The 17,631-nt window shown below is 42.9% G+C and overlaps 1 protein-coding gene across 9 annotated transcripts in view; it reads right to left on the bottom strand.

The window, feature by feature from the left end:
• DOCK7 (dedicator of cytokinesis 7) overlaps nucleotides 1-17,631 on the bottom strand; it is a 98,556-nt gene that overhangs the window by 21,889 nt on the left and 59,036 nt on the right. For 4 of the 9 annotated variants that reach the window (XM_071749943.1, XM_071749942.1, XM_071749944.1 and 1 more), the window contains exons 20-33: nucleotides 17,002-17,233; nucleotides 15,529-15,693; nucleotides 14,167-14,336; nucleotides 10,832-10,924; nucleotides 9,538-9,627; nucleotides 8,431-8,526; nucleotides 8,186-8,326; nucleotides 7,919-8,032; nucleotides 7,450-7,620; nucleotides 6,512-6,651; nucleotides 3,497-3,666; nucleotides 2,478-2,632; nucleotides 1,147-1,329; nucleotides 530-665 (exon numbers count right to left, since the gene is read on the bottom strand). In XM_071749943.1, coding sequence (XP_071606044.1) covers nucleotides 530-665; nucleotides 1,147-1,329; nucleotides 2,478-2,632; nucleotides 3,497-3,666; nucleotides 6,512-6,651; nucleotides 7,450-7,620; nucleotides 7,919-8,032; nucleotides 8,186-8,326; nucleotides 8,431-8,526; nucleotides 9,538-9,627; nucleotides 10,832-10,924; nucleotides 14,167-14,336; nucleotides 15,529-15,693; nucleotides 17,002-17,233 — 2,056 coding nt within the window. Of the gene's footprint in view, nucleotides 1-529; nucleotides 666-1,146; nucleotides 1,330-2,477; nucleotides 2,633-3,496; nucleotides 3,667-4,524; nucleotides 4,572-6,511; nucleotides 6,652-7,449; nucleotides 7,621-7,918; nucleotides 8,033-8,185; nucleotides 8,327-8,430; nucleotides 8,527-9,537; nucleotides 9,628-10,831; nucleotides 10,925-14,166; nucleotides 14,337-15,528; nucleotides 15,694-17,001; nucleotides 17,234-17,631 lie in introns of those variants that run through there. The other 5 variants (XM_071749946.1, XM_071749948.1, XM_071749949.1 and 2 more) reach the window with 4 other exon arrangements.

Here is a 17,631-nt window from a genome sequence, read left to right as displayed (position 1 = left end):
GGAGGGTTACCTTCACTTGTAGGGTGACACAAACCACTCTGTGCTGCCACACATCAGCTCTTTCTCCCAAACAACACAAAACAGCACAAGGCATCAGAAGGTGCTTGTCACCCAAACTACTGTGCATCTCAAGCCTCATTAAGTTACCAGAAATACCCAGGCATCTTCAGAGTTACCACAGCAAGATCAGGTGGTTTGTTTTCCACTCTGATCCTTGCACAGGACACACTAGAAAGTGCCTCTGAAAGATGCTGGGAGAAGCTCTGGCAAGAACACCCCGTAAACAAGATGTGATCACATTTACTCAAAAGCAATCAGGCAACAAATAAAATGGAATTTGGGAGCAGTGTGGAGATTTTGCAGACCCAGTGAAGCTTGCTGCAAACTGCAAATAGCTTTTGCTGGGAGCCTCTTGGTCTGAAGATGTCAATGAGGAGTATGCCACAACAGATTGCTGCAAGTAATTGTTGGGGATGGGGAGGAGCAGTTTTTGGAAGCAGGGGACAGCACACAAGACTTCTTTACTTACCTAGCTGTCCTCTGCTTCTTCGAACCATTTCCTGCCTTGCCCCTATGCTTCCCAGAATTGCTTCTTCAAGTTTGGCTCTCATGTCTTTTGACTTCTTGAACGTCAGACTGTTCATTCGTTCAAACACCTTCTTGCCCTGCAAATTTCAAATAAAACCATAAGGGAAGATTCTTTCCATCTGGAATATTTCATTAACAACTCAAAATATCTTCCCTGCCTAAAGATGTACAGCAAGGAAAGAATATAGGTTTAGCTGCTAGCTAGATGATCTTCCTGGGTTCCAGCATCAATAGAGAAAACTCTTTTCTTATTATTGACAGTAAGCAAAATGCCCAAGAGCTACCCCTTTTCCCTGCAGCAGTTCCCAGATGAGTGGCAAGCAGCACAAACTGCTTGAGAAGTGAAACAAGGTGCAGGCACTTGTGTGGCTGAAAAGTAAACATGGATAAAGGCTGGAGTTTGCACAGAGACGTGTGTAGCCTTGAGATTTGGAACACAGGAAATACTTTGGAGAGGGCAGGAAATGCCTTTCTGGAGTCATGGAAAGGATGGGAGCGTAAAGTTCTCGGGCAAGCCCTGGAAGGAACTTGAGGAGGTTTAAACAACAAAGGAGTTACCTTGTATTCAAAGCAGGACACACAAAGGTAAAGCAAATCCAGCAGGCGATTGAGCTGCAGCACTGAGAGGTCTGTGAACCATTTCTGCAGAACACTCTCATCTGCATTCTTCAGCACCCAGAGGAGGCAGATCAGAAGGCTGCGGCTGGACTCTGTTGAGAAGGTGGAGTGCTGCCTGCCACTCTGAAACACATGACATTGTTTGGATTATTTCACATCTAAAAACTTCAGTCATCACTAAAAGGATCCTCACCCGCTACCACACCAGCCTAAATAACTCCCAAATAGGAACAGAAGGTGAATTGACATTTTTTAACAATCAGGAGACACACGTTTCTTTTTCGACCCAACAGCTTAACAAAGCTACACCAAGATACAAGAGTGAAGTGGAGGCTGGAACCAAAACTATCACATTATATGAGTTTCTGTTCAGACAGCAAATCAGAGAATGGCTTAGGTTGGAAAGGACCTTAAAGATCATCTTCTCCAACCTCTCTGCCATGGGCAGGGATGCCTCTCATCCAGCCCAGGCTGCTCCAAGCCTCATCCAACCTGGGCTTGAACACCTCCAGGGAGGGGGCAGCCACAGCTTCTCTGGGCAACCTGTTCCAGAGGCTCAGCAGCCCCAATCCTAAAGAACTTCTTCCTAAGATCCAGTCTGAACCTCTTCTCCTTCAGTTTAAATTCATTTCCCCTTGTCCTATGGCTGGACACTTATGAAATACCAACTTCCCTCCAGATGCCTTCAGTTAACCCTCCAGTGGGTTAACAGTTAAGCAGGGAGCTCCATTCATCATTCCATGTATTTAGCAAGGTCTCACTTTGAGTATAGGTAAATCCCTGTAAAATGGGGTCCTGATGCAGGATTGAAAGGAGAGAAGGAGGGAGAATGGAAGGGCTTGCTTGCTGCTGGAACCCTCCCTGCTCAGAGAACAGGGAAAATGGCCTGTTTATGTCTTCATCTAGGTGGGATTTACACGTGCTAGGAAGTTTTCCCTCAGGGCTTATAGCTCATAATGACCATTGCACTTCACAGAGTGTTAATCAGTTTCAGAAAAAGGGAACCCTGGTCAGAAGAGAGAATTCTTCCATTTCTTTGAGGTGTCTTTATTTTTATCCCTGCTTGGCCTGTTCTTATGCCCTAAGACAGGCACAACAACATGCAAATGCCACTTGCTCTCCCTTGCCTTTCACCCCCTGCCTCCCAACCCAGCTGCAAACTGCTTCAAGTCCCTACCACTCCCTGACCAGCCCCAAAGGGCCCGCTCACATAAACAGTTTCTTGTTGACACAGACTGAGGGTCAAGGACCAGGGAGAGGTGGCTTTGTACCGATGAGGTGAGTAGGAAACTGCTGGGCCTGGTGAGCTGAGGGACTGATGTTCCTGCAATGGCCATGGCCACTGTCTGGCTGATCATGCTTCCACCTTCACTTTCATAATCATCGACAGCGACGCAGCTCGGTCTCCCCCGTTGGTTGTGACTCTCTGCCAAGAAAAGGGTGCACTCAGTCAGTCCCCAAATTCAAAGTTTCTCTCCCCAGACACCCCCCTCCCTCCACACAGCTGGTTTCTCTGAGCTGTCTGGGAATGCACAGTGAAAATCAAGACACTGGTGGGGGCTGTTATTTGAGGTCATGCAGAGCAAAGGAAACAACAGTTTTCAAAAGCAACCTACACAACCTTGGTATCTAGAACCCTTCTGAAAAGAGAAAATTTGTCCCTTTAACACTTTCCAAATCCTTACTTGCAGCTTTATTGTGTTATAAGACTGTAGAGGGTGGGTGTAGAGGGCGGGTGTAGAGGGCTGGGTGTAGAGGGTGGGGTGTAGAGGGTGGGGTGTAGAGGGCTGGGTGTAGAGGGTGGGGTGTAGAGGGTGGGTGTAGCGGGCGGGTGTAGAGGGCGGGTGTAGAGGGCTGGGTGTAGAGGGTGGGTGTAGAGGGCGGGGTGTAGAGGGCGGGTGTAGAGGGCGGGGTGTAGAGGGCGGGTGTAGAGGGCGGGGTGTAGAGGGCGGGTGTAGAGGGCGGGGTGTAGAGGCTGGGGTGTAGAGGGTGGGTGTAGAGGGCAGGGTGTAGAGGGTGGATTCCAGTTACAGCCAGATTGCACTGGTAGTTTTACACTCCTCACAAACCAGTGGGTAACTGCAGCTTTTGAGTGTTACCAGTCATTGAAGATGATGTTTTGCAGGTGTTCAGTTCAGGAAACAGATGTGCAAACGTGTCAAAGTTATAATTCAGAAACAGAAACACTCTCATCCACCACCAAAGGGGTTTTGCAGTTCAGTTTTGGAAGCCAAAGACTCAAGTCTTGTGAAGAGATGAATGTATATTCAAAGCAGGGAATGTAAAATACCTGTAAAGTCATAAAGCTGAGGCACGGATTCCATGATGACACCAATCAGAGGCAGATACAGCATTGCCACCCGGGCCTTTACCTGGGGGTCAGCGTACCGTGGATCTGAGTCATGACTGGACAGTAAGTTGTGTACCAGATTGATGACCTTCTTATGCAATCCAAATAATCTGTTAAAAAAGAGTTGGGTCACCCAGGTTAGTTAATATCTTTAAAGCAAACTATACTTTGTAACTAGAGAAAAAAAGGAAAAAAAAACAGCCGGTTTTTTATTTTTAACTTCAGAGGAAGCTGCCACTACACTGATTTTTTGATCTCCCTTGTGTTTTGCAAATGGCACTGATTTGAACTATGACATAGAGAATTTACAGAAGTATCTTGGGGAGGTGCAAAAAACTCATATCTCTGAATGAAAACTCATATTCTCTGTACTAAAGCAAACACCACAGCTGCTGCTATGCTGAAGTATTGAGTCTACAGAAGACCATTAGAACTTAAGGAGGATGGAAAACAGGGAGAGAAACTTGAAGGGACAGTGGTTTTAGTGGAACTATTTGTTGTGCTCTTTTTTTGCTCCTAGTTAAACGCTATTTACAGAGATAAAAAACCCTCTAGGATGGGACACTGCTTTGACCAAATGATCAGTGTTTTTCTGCTTCAGATCCCCACCCCCCCATGCAATTGTTTAATCAAAACAGGAGACTACAGATCCATCATTCTGAATAAAAAGCGTCAAAGAAATGGTAGGGTAGAAGAAAAAAGAGCAAAAAATTGGCTTTTCTTGTTATTAAGCTGCAAAAGGTGGCCTGGTGATTGTCACACCATCTCCCCTGAATCTCTCAAGAACTCACTCTGCTCCTTTCAGTGCCCCCAGCCACCACACAGAGGCAAAACTCTCTCAGAGCAAATAGCAGTTATTTGCTTCTGTAGGCAAACCAGGCCGAGGAGGCAACTTTACCCCATGCATGAAGCAGCCAAGGAAGCTCATACATGATGCAGTAGCAAAACATAAGCTTCAATGTTCAGACCTGAGGTATTAAAACAAGTGCTGAATTTCAGGCAGTATCCACTTTACCTGAAAAGTAGAGTTGAGTTCTGGTTAAAAAAAAAAAAAAAAAAAAAAAAAAAATATAATATAAGAGGCTTTGACTGGATTGTTGGGGGTTTCAAATTATAGAACAGACATGAGGGCAGGTTAGAAGGGATTAGCTCCTTGTCTTGCCTGGGTTTCTTAATCAAGCCATAATGAGATCCTACAATGGTTTGTTTGTGTAATTAGTGAGATCCTTAACAACCAGGAAGGAAAGGCTTATTTAAGGGACTGGTTCCTTCAGATTAAAGTCTGGTATTATCTGGAAGGAGTGGCACCTAAGCTGTGTTTCTAACAGTTCAAGGGAAACTGTCCTGCAGGCCATAGGGAAAGCACAGCCAAACAATTCAAACCCAGGGCTACATGAATTTCTTTCTTACTCTTCCAGAACAGAGCAGGGAGCCTGGTGGATTGATCCATAGGGAAAAGGAGGAAATGGGGGCCACTAATCCTGGTGGCTGATATTGCAAAGAATTTATCATGCTGCTCCACCCCCACCCTCCCCTCTCCTGTGGTGGCCAAAACATTTTAATTCTGAAGCCTCTACTTATATAAGCTGCTACTGACACTGTGTGCCTGTAAAGTCTTCACAGCAGGGGAACAGAAGATCTGAACAGAATGGTTTACTTTGTAAGGTGGATCTAGCAGGGCAAATGCAGAGGATTTGAACCTGAGAACAGCCACTAAATTGCAAACTACAGGTTACTCTGGAAAACAATAGAAAAAAAAGCATCACTGGAATACAACTCCACCTAAATTCAGGAGTTTTGCTCAAAATGGATCTCCAGAACTGGGGCTTTTTATGTCAAGATTTAAAAGAGGAGCTGTCTTCCCAGTGGACACCAGCAAGCTCTGGCTGAGAGCTCCTTGATGCAGCTGGGCAGAGATTACCATCCTGGCCCAAGTTTAAGTGCTGAGAACAGCAAGGTGAGAGAGCTCAAGAGGCAGTTTGAGAAGAACAAGGGCACATACAGAGTCAGGACTTCAGAGCAATGAGCAGGATGTTCCTAAACTACAGAAAGGATTTCTGCAGACACTGTATATGGGTAAAGATTTGGTGCTTTTTCCACTCCAGGCCAAACAAATGGGACTGCAGTCTGCTATGCACATATCCAAGAAAATATTCTAATTTATGGCATCACTTTCTTCTCCAAGAGGAAACAGAATGGATGTTTATCTCCTGAGACCTCTTGGTAAAGGGGCAGAATTAACCATGAATCATCAGCATTTGTTGACTCGGCTGATATTCCTGAGTCCACCTTGAGAAAAATGCCTGTGAGAGAACTTAGGGCTGTGGAAGCAATCAATAATTTCCATTGAAACCCATTTTAAAGAGGCAAGGCAGAATACAGCCCTAAATAACACAAGTAACAGACTGGATGTCAGCACTACAGGCTACACTCTCACTTCAGAAAATTATTTGTTGCACAAGCCAGGCAAGTCACTGACAAAACTCTGCATGCTTGACTCTATTTGTCTATTTATGCAACCCACAGGGGCCTCATCAATGCATAATTTATCTTTAAAAAGAGCAGGGAGGGCCACAGGCAAAATGTTGTAACATTTAAAACCACCAGCAAAAGAGACTTCCTAAATGTTGAAAATTATTTCCTTGTTGCCATTGAGAAAAGCTGTTTTCCTCTTAAAGCTCCAGCAGTGGCCCTGTGGCAGCTGGGGGCTGCAGCAGGAACCTCCTTCCCTTCTCAGCTGGAAAAATGTGACTGAAATTATGTTTAGAGTCAGGGCTAAGGAAGGAAGAAACAAGAAGAATGGGGAGGAAGAAGAGGGTTCTTAAAGACTGATTTCTCATCTCCTCAGCTCACAAATTTACATTAATTCTGGCCATGCCAGAACCTGCTTTGAATCCTGTTTGCTTGGAATTATAGAAAACTCTTGGGGGGGGGGAAAAAAAAGTAAAGATTTACCCTTCTGCATCAGGATCTAAAATGACAGCCAGCTCTGTTAACACCAGCCCAGCCAGGTAATGCTGCTGGCGGAAAGGCACAGACAATTCAAACATATTTGCAATCTTCTGGTCTTGAACATTTGTGGAGAACCCAGAACTCTGTGAAAAAAATCAAGTTTCAGAAATTGCATAATGAGGCCCCGTGGAACCCAGCATCAAAGCTTATAAAATATATTGGAAGCAGCTTTCAGAATGGAAGACAATCTCACATAAACTCCCTTTTCCCTTTTTTTGTTTGGATCTAGGCACATCTACTCATATTACACCCAGGCTCACTAGCTCTTCTGTTAATTCTGTTTGTTGTTATTGACTTCCCACCTACAGAGCAGCCCTTAGGGAAGTTAAGCCAAATAACCTTTAAAAGTGGATTAGTTAAACTTTCAACTCAAGTATGGATGCTCTTATTCAGGCTTAAGAAGGATTTAATTTGATTTAGTTTATGTAATTTTGCAACTAATTAATCCACTTGAATGACACACTTGCTAATTCAAATTACTTTTTTCTGAGCAGGCTAGGACTAAGCTACAGTGTGCTGGAGAGACCCTGGTTTTGTAAGAAAAGGGTAAGGCTGGACACAGCACTTTCTTTAATGAACTTTATTTATGTTCATGTGTTTGTCCAATATAAGAGGGCACGAAGTCCCAAGAGATAGAAATATGTGTAGTAAATATGTGTAGTAACTACAAGGATAGGGATATGGGCATTCTTTTTGCATCAAGATTAAAAGAGGTCAAAACCTATGTGGCAGGAAAAACTGATTTCTAAATTAACACTTCAGGAAAAAAAATATTAGCAAGCAGAGACTGAAAATACAGGTGATGCAACTGCTTCATAGGATTTAAGCCTCAGAATTGGGCTCAGCTTGCATTTCCACAAAGGATCCTTGTCCCAGCCTACCTGAGAAGTTGCTGAAGACACAGATGGTGATGGAGATGCTGGTGGTGTGAGCAAGCTGCAGGGTAAATTCAAGGTGACATAGTGTTCATGGCTGCAAATGATGCGGAGGAAGTCCAGCCTCAAAGATGCCAGGTTACTTGGATTTGTTAAGGAATACAGCTTTGTAGACACCTGGCAAATTTAGCCCGTGAAGTTGTAGTTAGCACCACAAGAAAGCATAAATGTAGCACCAGCCCCCCTGTCCTGCTGCTCCCTCACAAAACCTCCTGCTAATTTTTGGTTCAATTATTCTCAACGCGGTGAGCAGAGGGAATAAAATTCTTCCTTCCATTCACTCGAGGGAGTTACTCCCAGTTCACAGGGAAGGGTGACCTGAACAACAGAATTTTGTCCAGTCTGTCCAAATAAAGTTTGAGTAATAGGTTATGCTATGGTTCACAGTTAAGTCATAATATTTATCTGCATTCACCTGCTTGTAGAAGGTCTTAATAAGAGAAAAAACAAATCCTCTGTCCATGATAGACAACAGGTCATTGAGGAAAAACGCAAGACTGGTGTTGAGCCTTTCAACCATTTCTGTATCCTAGAGAGAAGGAAGGAAACAAAAACAGAACAAAAAATGAAGAAAGGCACAGAGTGTTTTCAAAAAATTCCTGAGCTAGGCACCAGCAAACAACAGGCAGGGGCTGTGGTGCCTGAGTTCTGACCTGGTCTGAGTTTAATTGTTTGCCATTACCTTCTGAAACCGAGAGACTATATCACCAGCAATTGTGCTGACCAAAGCATTTACATCATCCATGAAGCGCTCGGGGAAACGATTCTTTCTTGGTGCATCCAGTTTGTCAGCAAAATACAAATGATGCACCATGCTCTTCACCTGTGGGAATATAAATTACAGCAGAGTCACTTGCAGTTGTCACCGTTGGTGCTCTAAACTACAAAGAGTGAGACAGTAAGGGAGGTGTTTCCAAGTTTGCTCACCATCAGCTCGAAGAAGAACCAGGCTTGCTGCAGGGCTGCCTCCCGCACGCTCCCACTGCACACAACCCACTGTAAGGCCAGTTCCTCGTGGAAAAGCTACACAGATTCAAACCCAGAGTTAGCCCCAGCCTCGAGATCAACTCACACAGCAGTCCACATGAGAAATGGGAGCACGGTCCGTGGAAAGCATGGCAAACAATGAGGTTAAGCAAAATAACTGGGAGCGTGACAGCAGTGGTGGCATCCCATAAAGAAATCCCCAGCTACCAATGAGTGATGATGTTCATGGTATGTGACGTGAGAACGTTTCACCAGCATCTTATTCCCAAGTTGGATTTCAAGTGTCAAAAAAAGAATTTTCCGCCCACCCAAAATCAAAAGAAATTTTGGTGCTCAAATTAGTTTAGTTTAAAAGTCTACCTTTCTGCCTGGTCTGATTTTTGCAGGAAAAAGGAGTAAAAAGGGGACATATAAAGTGATTTGTACACAGATGTATATTTACTGTGAGAAAGGACTTAAAACATTACGAAAGAAACGTGGGGCTAAGAAACAGGTCCATGATTTCTTTCTTGAGAGGACCAACCCACGGGTTGGATGCTGTCAGTAATCACATTTTCATCAGACACCAGGTCAGGCATTTTGCCCTTCTGACATTGCTCAGTAGCATCTCCTCTAAGAGGATAATTTAAGAGTTAAGTCACTCCCATTCCCTCTTTGGAGTCACTTGGGATTAACAGCTACACAACTGAGTTCAGCACACCTCTGCAATGCTAGCCATCTAACACGTTATCATTGTGCACACAGGAATGTATAATTTACTTGTCTAGACAGTGTTGTTCATATTTTTTGAAAGCCAGTAATAAACTGGCTCCAAACAGTATGGATATTAAATCAGACAGGCTACTCCTGATCAATTTATTCTTCCCAACTCCACTCTGTCAGAATACTTCATATTCACTACAGCCTGGATATTCCGAGGTGCTGAGCGACAGCAGCTCTTCATGACCTCAGGAAAAAAATCAGGCTGTAAAGAAGAAATTACATCACGTTTGCAGAATGACTTGACCTCCCTGCCCCAAAATATCAATTGTCTTCACTGAAATCTACCTTTTTGGTTGGTAATCGTCCTGTTAATGTTTGTAAGAAACTTGACGTCTCAGTGTGCGAAGACATACGATTACAACTTCGATCCGTAGCCTACGGAGTGGAGATGAATGAATGATGAAGGACATTAACGTTTGCTGTGGATGGGTTTTGCAGCTCAAGGACAAGGTAACATTTACAAAAATACTTTTCCAACTTTTTTTGTAGGCTTTTACTGTCTTTACGTCTCTTTTTTTTTTTTTTAGCGCGTTCTCAAAATTCTTTTTTTACAGATCTGGTTTAAACAAAACAACAGTGCTTTTTTATTGTTTTAAAGACAGGCTATTGAAATAACTGCACGTTCTTATGCACAAAGACACTTAATGCTGCAAAGCATGAAACTTTCTCAGCATTGTATTTGATCAACATGCATACACCAAGGAGGTAACACTTGTCATTTCAGCCCATACCTCTCAATCCACCAGGGACCAAGCACGTGGGGATGTACCCCACAGCCATGCTGCTGCTGGCACAGGGAATGAGAAAATTACCAGAGTAAATTATTTACCACAAGTGGACGTGAACTCTGGAAATATTTCTGGAAGATGGATAAACTTGAAAGGGGTACAGTTGAGAGGTACGTTCAAGGCAACCATGCAGTGAAAAGCAGCAGGCAACGGGCTAAAGAAATTAACTCGTTCTGACTGAAGCTGCTATAAAGTTTTCATACTTTGCAACACAGAACAGATACAATTGGCCCTAGCAAATCATTGGCTCCAGCACTCAATTTCATGTTTTAGGAAAGAATTTTTACATGTGTACCAATTTTGGTTGAACAATACCCCACTCAAACAGTCAATGAAGGATTACTTGACGATGAATACTAAATGTTTGATGTAAATGGCAAAATGGTTCACAACATCACAAGAAATGGCAAACATGGACAAAACTATGGAGCTGTGATGAATGTTCCCACTTAGAAATGTGCTCCACCTGAAGCTGAAACTAGTGTTAAGAGAGAAAAGAAAAGAAAAGCAGTCACAGCATTTGCATTTCACAGACCAGCAACCACTGAAATGAAAGGAAGGGACATGTTCACGCATCTGGAAGTTTTTCATGCAGTGTGGTGAGGTGGTGGGGGAGGAGATGCTAATTTATAAAATGAAATTCATACGGTTTTCAAGGAATAAATAAATAAAGAAATAAACCACAAAAAAACCCCCCCCACCAAAATTGGAGCATACACCAAAAGGAAGTTACTCTACAGGGAAACATCAGAGAAAACAAAGCCAGAAAAAACCTCTACCGAAGACACCACCTGTGTTGACTCTGCACTTGGGCTGGGGTTGGATCCCCATGGGGCTGCTTTTGGACCACCAGTGTTTACCCAGGAATTGGAGCGGTCTAAACCCTGGGCATGTAATAGAAAGCAGTTGGGAAAGGAAAGAAATATTACATGTTGCATGCCATACAGTAGTCAAAGTTTAGTCCTTAAAAGCAAACAAACCGGGTACGCTGCAAATACAACACCAGCTCGCACTGTTTCAGTGGCCTCAACTCTCAGGGGTGTGCTGAGACATTTTAGACCAGAGGATTATTTTATACCTTATCACAAACAAATCCTCCTCCTGAAAAATCCCCACTCTTTTAACACTGATCAGCTTAAACCCATTCACTTTTGTAGGTGGAGCTGGCCCAGATTTCCAGTGTGACCAAGGAAAATCAGATGTGAAAACCACCAGGGATGCTCTCTGAGCCTTCCACAACTCCTAGAGCAGACTGCTTCCTAGCCCACAGTTTATAAACTCTACAGCTCTTACAGAAATGCTGGGAAACTTTGAAAATAATGCCAGCTCTCACAGAGTTAGCTACTCATGAAAAGAAAAAATCCAGCACTGCTGGTAGAATAACACTGTGACCAGGATTTTGCATGGATATTTGGGTACTTTCTCTGGGCAGTGTGGTGAAGAGAGGGAAGAGCACATACCTTTTCTGGAACAAACCTGCTTTGCCAAGGAAAACATTTGAAAAGTCATCCTGCTTTTTAAAAGCTCAATCTAGCTTCTACACCAAATTCTACTCCTGCAATGGATCGTATGGGCAATAGTACCTCCTCTCTCTCCCCTCCCTTCTGGTCTCAGGACACTCAGAAAAAAGGAAAAAGAAGAATTTAAACTTGTGTTTAAACAAGTCAGGAACACCCAGTGGGATGCAGTGGAATTTCCTGTGTCCCAGGAACCAGCTCTAAAAGAGACAAGTTTGCAATGCCATAATGCAACAGCAGTTCCTTACACATCCCACACATCAGTCTCACCTGATCAAGAGCTTTCACCCTAATTTCTGTGCCAATTTAGGGCTTTTTTTCCCCCCTACATGAAGTAAAGGTGCAGCCCATTTCATCACAGCAATTATCATCAGCTGCAATGTCCACCAAGCCAAGCAATGTTTCTCTCAGCAAAGAAAAAATCCACCTCAAGGTTGAAGGCAGTCTCAAAGCTGTAACCTGGGATTTGAACCATTAATCCACCAAGCTGTCCTCTATGCAGAGTACTGCAATGCTGCAATCTTGCTCAAGATGTCCAATAAAAAAAAAATACTGAACACACATAAGGAGAGTGTTTTAATCTCAATTACTTCTTGCAAGAAATAAATCAAAAGCTCTCTGCCCTGCTCAGCCCCATAAATATGCTTTATTTGGCTCACAGTGAATTAAAGTTGAAAGGGCTTTGCAGAATGCTGAACTAAGCTGATGTTTTGTAAAATCAGGTCTAATTTTGAAAATGCCTTCATCACCACCCACATTTCTGCTCGCTCTGGTTCTGAGGATAGAGTTAAACAAATACTGTGTTTGCAGAGGCAGAAATAATTTTGGAAAAAGGGAATGACTATTTGAATTTTAAGAATTAAGTAAGAAGCTAATATAGGGGAGACTTGAAGCATATTTACCAAACCTTACAACTTTTATATTACAATACAAAAACATCACAAGACTGAACTCCAAAGAATACCACCCAGTAAGAGAACATTATTGGTTTTTTTACACCTGAAAGCCTCATCTGAAGTGCAGGTTCCCTATCTGGGCATATGTGCTTTCAGGCACATTGCTTGGAGAAACAGCAACAGGAATTTTCACCTCAAATTCTCTATAGAAAGGCTTAGTTTAATTTCAGATCCTCAGACTACTATAAAGGAAAATTTTCCCTTAATAATTATTCACAGAAAAGTTTTTTTCTTTAAAGCCTGGAGTACATATCAGAAGCAAAGCTCTCTTCATTTTGTGACATTACTCACCAAGCCAGCAAGTGTTAAATTTCTGATAGCCTGTGTAAATTCCATAAGCACACTAGTGCCTATGGCATTTCTCAAAAGGTCAGGTCTGTTTAATTAGCAAGATACTGAAGTGTTCTTTAAAATATTTTAAGACTTTTAAATCCAAACTTTGATGGAAGAAGTAATGATTTGCCTACTCACATTCCTTCATCCTCTTATTTGGTCAGGAAATGGTGAGGTTATTACTTATAAAGTGGTAAGCTCTTTCTGAAATTATGTTTTTCCTGCTCTTATAAAACCCAAGACCAACCAGAATCAAGCCTGTCCCACCAGGCAGATGGCTTTATTATCTTGTTCACTTGAGGGATAAAACACAATGATCTGAAAGGGCTCAGGAATTCATCTGTGCTGGAAGAGAGGAGTCACAGGTGGGAAAATGTCTCGTTTTGGTCTAAGTTACCCCAGTTTGAAGATTAAAAGAAGAGAAGCCCAAAGAGGCTGAGGGACCCCTTGCAGGGAAGGGAATTGCCAACCCAGCAGGCTTGCCCTGGCTCATCCACCTATTTCAGGCACAAAACTGAAGTGTTTAAATCAGGACCACAGCAGTCACACATACTTTGAAGCCCCCAGAGAGGGACAGGCCCCTTCTGCAGCAGATGCATACACTAAGCCCTTAAGAGCCAAAGTGAGACCATGTCAGATGCTCTCTACTAATGTGCCCACATTGGAAAGTCACTTTCAGGTTTGGGGAGACTGTGGGTGCAGAGTTAGCACACCATAAATTCACCCTGCAGCTCAGCTGGTCAGACTACAGCTCACTCACCACCCAAAATCTTCTCTGGCCCAAGCAAGGACTAGGAATATTCCTGCTGTGTGCAAGATACCAGCTCTGTACAACAGCAGCAGAGAAAGCATCTGAGCAGCTGTTAGTGCTGAACACAGAGAAGAAGAAAGAGTTTTGGTTTGGGAGGTAAGAGTGGGATCACAGGGGGACAAGGTGGGGGATGCAAGGTTTGGAGCTAGTCAGAGGATAGAGCTGCTGGCCAGGTGAAAAGTGAGGTAGCAAAACCATTCTTGTCTTACTGGTCTTGAGGAAACAAGACTAGTCCAGAAGGACTCTTGCCCTTAACCACCACACTTGTAGAATTAACACTGCCAGGATGGTTTCCAGCAAGGCAGAGGGATCAGCAACTATTTTCAAGGAGAGGAGTATCAGTAGGGTTACCAGCAACTGCCAGAGAAAGACTGAGAAGGGGCTGTTAGTAAGAACATCATTTCATAGGCAAAAAAAAAAAAAAAAAAAAAAAATCACAAAAACTTCCCCCCTGTTTCTTTCAACAGTGTTTAAAGAGGTGATGAGGTTGCTCAGCAGCACACCCCTACCTTACTGCCGATGATGGAGCGAACTTCATCGTCGGGTGAGGTGGGGGTCCCAGAAATGTCTGGGTTGCTGTTGCTGAGGCTCCGTGAGCGGTTGAGGTTCAGGCTTGCAGGTCGGACAGCAGAACGAGCCATGGTGGCATAGTGCACTGATCCCCCCAAGCCACCAGGACCTGTGGTGGAGGAGTGGGACAGAACATTCCATCAGACAATCCTGTCACACCATCCTGTCAGGCTGTCCAGTCAGGCTGTCCTGTCAGGCCGTCCCGCCACACCGTCCCATCACACCATCCCGTCAGACAATCCTGTCAGGCCGTCCCGTTACACCATCCTGTCAGACAATCCTGTCACACCATCCCGTCAGACCATCCCGTCAGACAATCCTGTCACACCATCCTGTCAGACCATCCCGTCAGACAATCCTGTCACACCATCCTGTCAGACCATCCCGTCAGACAATCCTGTCACACCATCCTGTCAGACCCCGGCACTGCTCCCACCTGAGGTGGCAAAGCCCTTGGAGAAGCATCAGGTCTGGCCTGCCAGGAAATGTTCCCTCTCTGCCTTCCCCTGCCTGGTTCTCCAAGGCCAGCAGCAGGGAGAAAGGGATGGGATTAAAAAGCTTTTTTTATCCTCTGCTCTGCAGGAAGCAGAAAGCTCCCTGGGGATTCACACAGCTGAAGTCAGGAATGTCTTTAGCTAAAGGGATATTTTCCAGACCTCAGACTCAAAAACCACCACAGTTTTAAACACACAACTTTCTCAACACCCCTCTGAGAGTTTTTACTCCATGTAAGAAGTGAGTGCTGTGCACAAGTGTCCTTCCAAAGCCCATTTTTTTGTGTCTGTCCTTCACACCACCTCTTCCCCCACGTGGATATATCTCTTTTTCTCAGCAGGGGTGGAATGAATTTGTTTCCCCTCCTGTACCCAGACATGTGTTTTCAATTATTTCACACTCCTTTGCCAGAGTTTCAGCTTTTGCTGGAACTGGATAAAAGTACAAATGTACTAGTGAAGGAGACTGGGAAGCATGACAGGCCAGGAGCACACCACATCTGCCTAACTTGATACAGAAAAAAAACCAACTAAAAAAAGCCCCAGTATTTCACCATAATTTAGCCTCACAGTCTTTCAGCAGTGACATTGTTATTCAAGATCATCAAAGAGTTAAATCTCTGCCATGGCTAACTGCAATTAAACTCATCTTGTAAAAGGCTACACTGGAAAGTTAATAACAGCACATTAATAATAGGTCTTGGCAGGGAACCAGCCATGCAGTGGAGCTCAGGAGCACCTGCCAGCAAGCCATTTCTGCTTGCTTTTAACAAACTGTGACTTGAAATAAAATGAAAAAAGAGCTACCTGGTGATGGCGAGTTGGGATAGGTATTTGGTAGGCGAAAAACATAATAAATATAGGAAGCCAGAAGGCTGTTTCTGCCATGCTGGTCCTGGTTTCCATCCAAGTTCTTGTGAAGTCTGTTTATGATTGATGCCATCGCTTCAAAAGATGCTTGGCCCAGGTTAACTGAAAATAGTAAGTGAGGAGTTTGTTTTAGACTGCAGCAGTACCCAGAAGCAAATCCTAAACATGGATTTTGTACACCTTCTAAAGGATAAATGGTGAAGCCATTTTGTTTTAAGAGCATACAAAGCATTTCTGATGAAAAAACTGAACCTGGTATTTGAACTAGGTCTAATAAACAGCTTGGCAGGAAGACAGGTGTTGCAGTGATAAGCTTCCACTTTTATTAATAACAAGTTTAATGAATTTTGGCCTGATTTCTGGAATCAGCCCAAATTCAGTCATCAACTGCAATGGTAAGAAGATCAAGTCTTTGTTTAGCTGATAGATAATATCCTTTGGATATTTATCATACTCTTCTCAGTTAATTATTTCCTCTGTTTAAACCTTAGCCAAAATATAAACTATATGGAAAAGAAGAATTCTGTTCTGTTTTGGAAAAAAAATCTGTTGTAAAAATGAGCACAGAAATCTACACATGAATGAGGCAGATATTCTAGACATGTAAGAGATGAAGCTGAGAGCAGCTGGAGACTGTAAATCTTAGGTTATTAAAAACTAGACACTGCCCTCAGTGTTCCATACAGACAAACTGAACTAGTACAGAACACTTAAGAGAGTGAAAGAGCTTTAAAATATAAAATATACCATACAAATTCAAGCTAAATTCATCCCAGAAAGATAACCTTTCTAAAATAAATTATTGCTATTTTTTAAGCAGTCTTAGATACCTACATTCTATCACATCCAATCTTATTTACTACCAAAAAATCCCAACTGCTATTTAAAAAACTAAGGATCTAATCCACTTGAGAGTTTTTGTAGTACCAGAACACAGCCCACGACAGGGAGCAAAAGGAGGGATTATTCATTCTGACAGCATCATATCCACAACATCTACACAAATATATAGCATCTTTATCTTCTTCTTTTATCTACTTCAAGAGTTTACAAGGTGACTAATAAGGCTGAAATTCTTAGTTTCTGAATGTCACTATGGAGACACCTTAAGAAGCTCCAGTGCTAAGAAAATGCTGAGCATCCAACTCAAGAAAACCAGGCACCTCTCTGGTGCCTCAACCTGGACACCAAATTACTATTAATTCCTGAAAACCTTTGTATTAAGCATTGCTCCTGTGTGTATCACCACTGATCTGGATGCCAGCATGTTTTATTTTGAAGACAGAGGGTAGATTAGTGGCACTAAAATAAAGCACAAAAATGGACTTTTTGATTTCTACATAAATATGATAAAATTGGAAGTGTCAAACTTTCAGCTATGTAATTCTCTATAAAACTTAAATAGAATACCTATTTGGCCTGCAATGACAGGAGGTCTTACTACCAGAAGAATCAGTTTGTCAAGCAGGAGATGAAGAAATCGCACTACCGGCTCCAGTTGAGAGGAATTTAGAGCTGAAATGCTGCTCTTCAGTTCATTTTCCAAGTTGTTTTCCATAATTCTCATGTCTCCTATTCGCACAGGGAACATGTGCTCATCCAGAGCATGGACAAGTGCAAAGAACTTGTCAAGATAAGGGTCCTACACAGAAGCAGAAAGACCAATAATCACTAAGATGCTCCAAAAGTAACTTAATTTTCTATAAGTTTGCACCTTGTGGGTCAATTCTCTCCCTCTTTCTGCTATCTGATATTTTTTTCTCACAAAATTAGCAGAAACTCAACATCCTTGAAAGCTCTGTTCACATGTCTAATTCAACTGAAATCAGGTCAGAAGTTGTCAGGGCATAACTAGAGGACCCACAGACTATTCTTTGAAAAACAGACAAAAAATGCACTAAAGCCATATGACTATTTACAGCACAAATAAACCACAAAAAACATCAAAATTACATACTGGGAATTAATAAAAGTTGAAATGGTTAGTCCAAATAATTGTCATCTTTCTTTTCAGATCAAAGAGAGATGAAAAATACAGGG

Source organism: Heliangelus exortis, chromosome 8 (assembly GCF_036169615.1).
Source record: "Heliangelus exortis chromosome 8, bHelExo1.hap1, whole genome shotgun sequence".
Classification (NCBI taxonomy): Eukaryota; Metazoa; Chordata; class Aves; order Apodiformes; family Trochilidae; genus Heliangelus; species Heliangelus exortis.
The sequence above is the reverse complement of the archived record's forward strand: the minus strand, read 5'-3'. Positions and strand labels throughout refer to the sequence as shown.